At 48.4% G+C, this 9778-nt stretch overlaps 1 protein-coding gene across 7 annotated transcripts in view; it reads left to right on the top strand.

Moving 5' to 3' along the window:
- Window positions 1-7254, top strand: part of VMP1 (vacuole membrane protein 1) — a 917545-nt gene extending 910291 nt beyond the window's left edge. For all 7 annotated transcript variants that reach the window (XM_078679830.1, XM_078679834.1, XM_078679832.1 and 4 more), the window contains 2 exons: window positions 3444-3546; window positions 6525-7254. In XM_078679830.1, coding sequence (XP_078535956.1) covers window positions 3444-3546; window positions 6525-6668 — 247 coding nt within the window. In that variant the 3' untranslated portion in view covers window positions 6669-7254. The remainder of the gene's footprint in view (window positions 1-3443; window positions 3547-6524) is intronic.
- The last annotated feature ends 2524 nt before the right edge of the window (window positions 7255-9778 follow it).

Below are 9778 nucleotides of genomic sequence, written 5' to 3'. Positions count from 1 at the left end.
ATTTAATTCAAAAGTCCACACGTTATTTTTAGGTCTGTACTTGATGTATTTCTGCTAACTGAAAAAACAGTAATCTATTGATCTACAATTTGTATATCTGTTCTGCAAAGTGCGAGCTTTTTACTATGCTCGGGGCAGAGAGGGTGGTAAATTCCAAAGTACTTTAGTGTTTTCAAGTCTCTTTTTTCAAACCTTTTTATATGTATTTGTTTCAACTAGTGATAGTAAAATACATTTCCTTTCTGCTAAAAACAAATCACAAACAATATTAATTTTTAGATAGAAACATTTAATGTGTAAAATTGTTGCAGAATTCTGCATTACCTTCATTCAGTTCTCAATGTAGTTGTTTAAATGGCATCTTGTGATCATCTTTGCATTTTCATATTATATTTTAATTAATCAAAAACAGGCTAATGGCTCCCCATCGCACGTTGTGTTGGTTGTAGGGCTGCAGTGTGACTAAGGGTTGGATCTTGCCGCTAGGTCTTCTGCGGGAAGTAATACTCTTACCTTGCTAGTTGGTCTGTTTCTGCTAGAATGGGCTGCCGTATAAACTGAAGATTCTTTGTGTGATATAGTAGCTATATGAAAGGGTTACAAATAAAAAAAGAGAAACCACTTTACATTGAGAGACGGTCCTAACCCCAGCTGTCATTTGTGAGTTGACAGCAGGATTTTGATGAAATTAGTGAAATTTAAACCAGAAGTTACAGCTCGGGAATTCATCCTGTAGTCCTTGTGCCTGTTGATTAATGAAGCATACCACAAAATCCCAGTATATTCTCAGACCGATGTATATTTTATGGGGCCTTTGTCTTCCCCTCTAGAGAGCTGTCGTTGAAATGTAGAAAACGTACTCGGAGGCACTTCTCTCTTGCTTCTTTGTCTCAGTTGTGTCCATTGGCAGTGTTGCTGTAAAGTTCCGGCACTCCCTTTTTTTTTACAGATATTACTTCATCAGTTTGTGCACCATTGAAGTATTTTAATAGTCCTTGTTTGGGTTGAGGTATTTTCATCATATTGTAGACTGCAGCATCAGAAGGCATGGCATCCCTGTGCCACTAATAAGCTAAAAGTTGCACTCCCAGGTCTGAAAAGACTTTTCCCTGAAGTGACTTCTCCTCTCTCCCGTGCCGAACACCCCTCGCCTGAGAGCTGGGTGAGTCAAAAAGTGGTGACTCGTACTGGTGAGGCGAGCGAGTCATTTGGGAGATTTCCCGGCAGGGGCTGACTAGACCGACAAGAACAAAAGCCTGAACAAGTGCAGAGTGAAAGATGAGATATTTGTCACTGTGCAAAAAGAAAATAGGGTCTCCATGCATAGATTGCATATGTGGGTATATATGTGTATGTATATATATATATATATATGTATAATATGTCGCTATACGCATATATTTAGGAGCAGACAAGTAATGAAAATAGACATCATACTCTTCTAACTCTTCGTCGGATCAGACATGTGTATTCAATCACTGTGTATTGTAGACAGAGCATTGCTTTAGTCATTGTGTGACTTGGTGTGTAAGAAAGGCAAAAGCGGTTTTTCCAGTTCGCTTCTGGGCGGCTGAGAGAATATATTGTAACTCAAGTGTATAGTTTCTGGTCTGAAGCCATCATGGCTACAATGGAATCCAAGGGGGGTGGCAAACAGTGAGCACAGAGAGGCAGTATAGCCTGTAAATTCAGTCAGGAAAAAGCAAGAGATGGTGCCATATTGGAATCCAGGCATACTTTTCTGGGGCATATTCTAGGTATTTCATGTGCAAAGAGAAGGTGGTGAGTGGTGTAGCCAGATGTTCCTCAGCTCCGAGAATGATCATCGATTCCTCCTGCCCTGCACTCATTCTGTGTCCTTCAGTACACAGTGTAGCAGTAGAATTGCTACTGCGGGATGGGAGGATAGTGATGTGTGAAACCGCTTATAATTTCTGCTGCATATTCATTTTTATAAAGGGCTTTGAGTGTAAACTGGCACCAGCATGGCAAAGATCCTTCATTGAGATTGTGTGGGTCAGACACTGAGGACTCCTGTGGTTGTGAGAGTAAGGGGAGCTATAGAGGGCTTTGTAATCCGGTAGAATATGGGCAGTCTGTCTCGTTCTGTGCTTGCTATGTCAGTCTGTGCTCCCACTGCATTGTGAGCCCCACCGAGGAACGGATTTCTGCACCAAGTTGTCGGTTGTTCATGTAAGTGGTGCAACCCGGCATTGGGCAATCATGGTGCGGGCCGAGACTGGGCCGAGCCTGGGGTCCTTTGATTGGGAGGTAAAACTATAGAAGAGTTGAGTCCAGATCTGCTCCCTGGCATGCGTGCTGCCACCTGCTTCAATGTGAACAATAGTGCCCTGTCGTCATGGGCGCAGCCATGTTCTTGTGGAACCAGCCCTAATAACATACAGTCAGCTCAGAAATCCAGGTACAAAAGCTGCCAGAAAGGTGAAGCCCGGAAGGTAGAGAGACACGCAGAGAAAGGCCTTTGCTGGCTATTAATACCCTGTTGGTAAATATAGTGCTGCAGGGAAGCCGGGTAGAAGTGAACCACCCTTTTTCTGTGGTCCTAGGTAGCTAGTTGTGACTGGGGTTCTACTTGTGATGTGATATTGTAGGTGCGGGGTCAGGAAGGTGACCAGCATCATGTCATGGCCTCTCCCGGCCGGTGGACACGGCTGGCCCCAGGCCCCCTGCCCAGCCCTGCTGCTGGTTGTTGAACAAGGTGTGTTAGGTGCAGCTCATCCCCTGCATGCCATGAAGTCACCGAGCACAAGGTTCATTGTCCCTCCTTTGTTCCCTCGTGTTAATCACCCACTTGGAGCCGGTGGGAGGGGCCTGCTCACTAACTACTGCTGGGATGACGCACACTGCGCCCTAATATGGACTTTGGTTTTACAGAAAAAAAAGTCTGGGTGGGGGCAGCAACTCCTTTAAAAAGGAGGAGACCGGTCCCAAGGAGGGCGGGCAGTTTCTTTTCAACTGGGGATGACAGAAGCACGACTCATTTCCTCCTCAATCGGTTTGAACCAGTTCTTACAGGAACTGCTGCTGATAAATATTGGGAGTTCCGAGAGGTGCCCTCACTTCAGCGGGTGCCCCTCTGCCGGAGCACAGCTACCGGCCCAGCGGCTGCCAGGAGCCGGCGTGCAGCTGCCTGCCTCTCCTCACTGCTCTGATTTTTCCTTCACAGCCTGGCCGTGTGGAATCCTTTTTTGTGTTTTTTTTAGTTTCACTTTGTTTTTCCTTTTTGAATCTGCTCGGGGGTTCTGGAGGGTTTGTTGCCCAGGTGGTCGCGCAGCGGGGATGTTTCACTGTTGGCTTTTTGTTGGTCTTGTGTGGGTAAGTACAGGTGGGAATGTAAGCTGCAGGTTCTGACGTGTTTCCCTCCCTCCCTCCCTCCTTTTCCTTGTTGCCGTGTTGCCTCTGCCCCGGACGGGCCTCCGCAGAGCTGTGCCGGGCATCGGTCCGTCGCTGCAGAAGCCGTTCAGCGAGTACCTGGAAGCGCAGCGGAAGAAGCTGCACCACACGGCGGAGAGCGGAGCCCCCCAGGTAAGAGCCTGCCTGCGGCTCCCAGAATGGATGAATGAATGGATGGCGAGGCTTGTTCTCAGCGTGGCACCCAAGATGACACAACTAGTGAGTGTATGTGTTTGCTGGTGGTCCGGTATGACGCGCTGTTACGTGCTGCGATACTGTACATTGCAGTGGATAGAAGGTGTGTGTGTGTTCATGTTCTAGTTGGAGGGCTGGGTGCCTCTGTGACTCGCACTGAGACTTCGCAACTGTGGCTGTCGTGCTTTGGTGTGTCTTTGCTGTCCTCCAGTCGCTTTCTAGAGATTGTACTTGGTCTGGTGGTGGAGCTGGTATTGCAAGGTAAGCAGGTGACGACGTATTCGTGTTTCCGAAAGTCTGCGCATATTGTGTGCCTCGAGTTCTGTTCAGGTGTAGCCAACTCAGCCTTTCACCCTTCTGGGGCCAGTGAAAGGAGGAGCGTTTATGAATGTGCAAGATTGAACATAAAAGTACAAGGCGTCATGACAGCTCAGCTAGTTGAGCGCGTGCTCGAGGGTGTGAGCGAGGGAGCTTCGAGTCCAAGCGGAGCAGCATCCGCCTTCAGCCTTCCGGTTTGGATAAATGAGACTCTGAGCTGGGAGATGGTGACTTCTGTTGTTATTGTAATCTTCTTTATACCATAGTGTGTTGGGCGGAGCGTTATTGTAAATAGCACTACGTAGGGGTATATTGGCGCTATGCAGACACATACATAATATGATGCTGCTACCACAAATGTGGATGAATTAGATCAGTGAAAGGCAGAGTGAGTCAGCGGCTCCAAAAATCTGGGTTTTCAAGGATTTTCTGAAGCAGAGTTCTGAGTGAATGAGGCGGAGATGACTCCATGCTTTTACCCCATGAACCCTTGTGTGGGTTTCAGTAGATTTGCTGACGAGGACCCAAGAAGGCATGTGGTGAGTCCATGAACAAGTGTTGCTACAAACATGGGGGCTGTGGGGAGCGAGGCTTTTCCATATGTAGAGCTTCCCCAGCGACCGGAAGTGTATGTCTGAGGGGGTCACGCGCCGGCGCCCGCTGGCAGTAAGTGTCCTGGCAGTCCGCTTTTATGGAAGACCAGTGTACACCTGTGCCGAGACACTTGTCCGACTGAGCGGCGCGTGTGAGGGCAGCTCACGTGACCCGTGGTGGCAGCGGCCCTCCTCCTGCTGCCTTTTCTTTGGCTTGTAATTGTTTCCCATGATTAGCACGCATATAGTGCCGGTTTACTTAAAGGGAGCTACTCCAGCTTGGACATGTAAAGGGCTTTAGGAAACGCCACTAGCGTTTGCTGTACCATTCCTTAATGCATGTTCTTATACACCACTGGCTACTGCCCAACAAACTTGTTTCTCCCTTGTCCCACATTTTCATGCAAATACCTACTGGCTTTTAGGGACATTTGGAGATATTTGGGATACCCAGAAAATAGGGAAGTTGTTAGGGTTCTGGAAAGTGTATAATGTAAGCCAACACTGCTATTATTTAAAAACTCCCGCCCTGACTGACTCCTTCCCCACACTGCTGTCATTTTAGAGACACCCTCCTGTTGCGCAGCGTCTCAGAGGCACCGTCCTGCCTGATATGTGGTAAACTGTAGTTTCATCAGACGCGCTGGCCTGTCGAGTGGGCTGACAATAGACTCACTGCCTGTGGCACCCATGTGTAGAGAAACTTCTCTCATTTCCTGATGTGACTGACAGCGCCCCAGCCCAAGGGCACCTGCGTGTTTGGAAATGTGCAGATCACCTTTCATGTGCCCGACTCCTTCGCAACCCTGCTGGTCTCTCAGAATCCCTTGTGTGAAGCCCTACCCTAGCCAGAGCTATCCAGATGTCTTCATGACAGATCTCGAGAGTTCTCGGGGGCGGGGCCCCCTCTACCTCGATCAGAGGAAGCACGTGCCTTGCAGTCATCACTTTTTCTTGCAGCGCTTTACCGGCATCCGGCGCTCCTTCGGGGAAAGCCCGCACATTACTCAGCGCGTCACGTAGCGCCGCTGGAAAGGAAGTGCACTGTATCAGCTCAGCACTTAGACAGTCATCAAGGCGCTGAGCTGAGCCGTCACGTGAGCCGCAGTCACAAGAACAGGCCGTCCATTGAGCGCCTCCCCGGATAAGGCGGATTTGCATCAGCCTTGGCGGCCGCTGCGCGCGGTGACTCAACAAACACTCGTTCCACGCGGTGTCACTTGATACAATATTGGAGGATGTGTCACGTCCTGCTTCCCTGAAGTGGCGGCGTCTCCCCTCCTCCCCCGCACCCTGAATAGCATCGCCCTCCCTCGCGCTCGGTCTATAAATGTTTGCTGCCTTCTGGCTGGCGCTATGCAGACGGCTCCACGCTGTTTGTTTTAGCAAATGTATTGAAATGCTATTTGTCAGAAGTACCCTTTAGGGGAATTCGGTGCTCACTACTGTGGCTACAGGAAAGTGCTGTAGCTCTGTGTCCCCACCGGCGAGGCCCCAAACTCCATGGCAGAGTGTATACGTCAGAGCTAGATGCAATGAGCACGCGCGCTTTAAATATGCTGACCCCTTACTACAACGTTGGCTGAAAGATGTCGAAAGAATCGGCGGTCCTGGCGATCAATATGGCTTCTTTGTTTGTGTGGGAGAGTGACCGGTAAAACATAAAACAGCCTTTTAATAATTGATAAAGACCTTTACATGTAAAATAAATTTGCTGTCACGAAGTCAGTAGATCTATTTGAACATATATGAATTATTATATATTGCGCTTTATGCCCTCAAGATGGCCTTAAATCTGCAGGGTGACATGGGTTAGCAAAGAGGGGCCAGGGGTGAGGAATGAAGGCCTGGCGACGAGGCTGCGTTGTGGGTGGTGTTTCATCCGAGGGAGGGAAGACCAGGGTAGGAGGTGGAAGTCCGGGCCTAGGGCCTGACACTGGACAATAGCCTTCCTGGCTTGTATTAATTCATGCCTCTTTCTGTGCTCTTTTCTCGCCTGTGCAGGGGGAAAGCTGGCTGTCTTGGCTGTTCGAGAAGCTGGTGATCGTCATGGTGTGCTATTTCATCCTCTCCATCATCAACTCCATGGCACAGAGCTACGCCAAGCGGATGCAACAGAGGAGGAACTCTGCCGAGAAAAGCAAATAGGGCTCTTAGCGGAAAGTAGATTGACACTTCTCATCTTAAAACTGGCCTCTTTTCATGAAGGAACAACTTCACAGGGGAAGCAAGCCCACCCATCATCACTTTTTTTAACTGTAATAACTTATTATTTTTCTATTGTGTTGGAAAAACTCACATCTGTGGCTGGTTTTGCTTAACAGCAACAAGAAACTAATATGTGTTAAGGTAATGTATGGCCTGCACCTCTTTCCCTCGGGAGTCTGTAGTGGACTGACGGGCCTGGGGTACATTCCTAGAAGATATTTTCATACAACGTCACCAGTACATGTTGTGGTTGGATCGTGAGTGGGGGCATTCCCTGGGTACGGAGTGGGGGAGGTACCCGTCTTGCATGTCCCTTTGTGTTGCTGTTCGGTATCCCACCACTACTTGAAAGCCCAGGCCACCTCTTCCTGCTTGGCCTTTTATGCCTCCTTAAAACTTCTCTGCTGAGAAGAGGATTGGTTTCCATTTTGCACAACTGAGCTGACAATGACATGGTTTTTCTAATTCTGTATATTTAGATTGGAAAGTGGAAATCAAACGTTTATAAAAGCCGCCTTTGATCATTGCCAGCCTCCTCGTGTCAGTCTGTTCAGCAGCCGGGGGCCTTCCTCGGCGTCGATCCTCTCCCCCCCCCCCCCCCCCCCCACCTCCCTCCCACCCCCGTGTTTCCATGCTCTGCCTCGTCAGGCCACAGGCACGCCTAGGTTGCGTGCGCGGTAATCTTACCCAGAAAAGGCGCCTGTTGAACCCTTTGTTTGGGGATTTCTGAAGAACACTGGCTGCTGGGCTGAAAGCTTCTCTCCTACTGATCGCACACACGCATTTCACAAGACCTTGGTGTTTGTCCAGACAAAACTCTTCAAACTGGGAGATGGGAAGGGGAAACTGTGTAATGCAAGCCTGCTCGCAGTTCTAACTCAAGGTCAGTTTGTGTGGCAAGTTCAGGAAGTGTTCTTGGCTATGACAGTTTATGCCGGGCTTGCACCACGCCTGCAGTAGTTTAGTTTCGCTTCCGCTGTGTGCCTGGGGTGTCTGTCTGCTGTCTGACACATGCACGTTAACCCTTCCTCCTCTAGGTGTGCTGCTCGACCCTGCTGCTGGAAGCACAGATGGTACCTATTGCGGCCGGTGGGGTCCCTTCACCTTCACCCCTCGACCACGGAGTCGGCCAGCACCCCTCTCTTCAGGTCTACCTTCCTGTCGGATAGCTTATCAGACTGATGTTGACTGTTGCATCTCATGGCAACAACAGTCGGTAGGCTGTCTGACATTTTGGTGTCTATCACCTCGTCGCCTTTGACCTTGCTCGCTGTGCGGCCAGCGCACGAGTGGAGCCGGAAGATTTCTGGAAGAAATGTTGTGCCTGCTGGGTATTTATTATCTTGTGTCCAACGTCACCAACGCTCACACCTGCAGATTTCTATCAGTCTGTGCCTCTTGTTTTATTAACTTTTTTGATGGTAATATTTGCGCACAATGCACCGAAATTGTCTGTTTGTCTTTTCCCGGTGGGTCACAAATGTGTGTAGTCAGTGTTTTAACCAAAAGCTGTGTTCGTTCATCGTGCCATCTTTTCCAAGAAATCTCGTAACTGGCAAAGAAAATCTCCGATGTGTAGAGCGTTCTCAGAGAGCTTGTAGCATTCCAGAATGTTTGCACTTCCAAATGCCTTATGTTACATATATGCATGAAACACGCAGCAGCTGTTCTGGGTATTTCCAAAAGGCAACATTTAAATCAACATTAACTTTACTGCAAGTTGTACACACATATCTGGTGGCCCTTAGGCTGCTGGTCACTGGGACGCCATGCTCACATCTCAGGGCTTTTTTTCCACAGACCAATGCATTCTGGGAGTTGTACACTTACTGCACTTCAGGTGCCACCATGCAGTTGTTTGCAGTCAGCCCGCACAGGGCCAGACATATTTCCAGGACAGGTCACAGGTTATTCTGTTTCAGGCCACTTTAAATGTGTGCACTTTTGAGGCCATATATTAAAAAAACAAGGTCTTCATTATTTCAGGTGAGTTATTATTGGAACCTAAAAGCACAGCATTGATTGTATAGCCATTTCTTAAAACTCGCTTTTTTGCAGGACTCCAGAGGCAAATCACGCAGGGAAATGTAAAGCTGGCAGTCTGAATGTACCTGCTTGTTAACGTCCTGCCTCTTGGTGTGTTTACTATTTAAATGTAGCATTGATGAATGTTCTGTAGGCCATTCCCATGAGGTGTTTGCCTATCGCTCGGGTAAGGCAACACGAGTTAAGTGCACGTCTGCATAACCACGTTGAGTGGTATTTATCATGGGGTCATTTTTGTAGAGGTACATTAATCCCGTTATAGCACGCTCACTTGGGGCACCAGTGGTTCAAAAATTCTCATCAGCTTCAGCTAAAAATCCAGAAGGTGTGTTTGCCTGATACGTGTGTCGCGCTGTTTGGTGTCTCACGGTAGAGTTTGAGTGAAGATCAGACTAGGCCCTTCCGTTCTCTCATGTCCAGGGATGGGAAGTACCGTCTGTGTTATATTCTCATTGGTCGTTGACTGTCTGCTACCGGCACTCATTTCCAAGCGCGCCTTGCGGAAGCATGCCTGCTCGCTTGTGCCGGAGTGGCCCTTCACGAATAGTGCTGTCATGGTATGATGTTCTGTGTTCAGGTAAGGAACAGTTGCGAGAGTCTGATTCTGATGCAGCGTTTTTACATTACTTAATTTGGGTCATTCCTGGAAGTTAATGCCCTCTCTCTGAGCGAGTGAATTGCACAGCTCTGCTTGAACATTCCTGTGCTTGTTACAGCAAGCATTGGAACTCAACGTCACAGTTTGGTTGAAATAAAGTTCACCCTAGGACCTTTCTTTCTCTGGAAAGCACTCAATCTCTCATTTATTTTTAGTGCTCACTAACCGTGTCAGTAGTTATCAGCAAACAACCAGGCTGCCACTTTAAAGAGAGTGCTTGCTCTGTTATAGGTAAGGGGATCTTCGTCAGTAGGTTCTCCCTTTAGGAGCACAAACCTCTAGCTTTTCCACATCTCTACTTATTGAACATTACATTCCTTCGGGTGCATTTTGATGTGCTTCGAGC

Source organism: Lissotriton helveticus, chromosome 3_1 (assembly GCF_964261635.1).
Source record: "Lissotriton helveticus chromosome 3_1, aLisHel1.1, whole genome shotgun sequence".
In the NCBI taxonomy this organism is placed as follows: Eukaryota; Metazoa; Chordata; class Amphibia; order Caudata; family Salamandridae; genus Lissotriton; species Lissotriton helveticus.
This window is presented reverse-complemented; position numbering and strand designations above follow the sequence as displayed.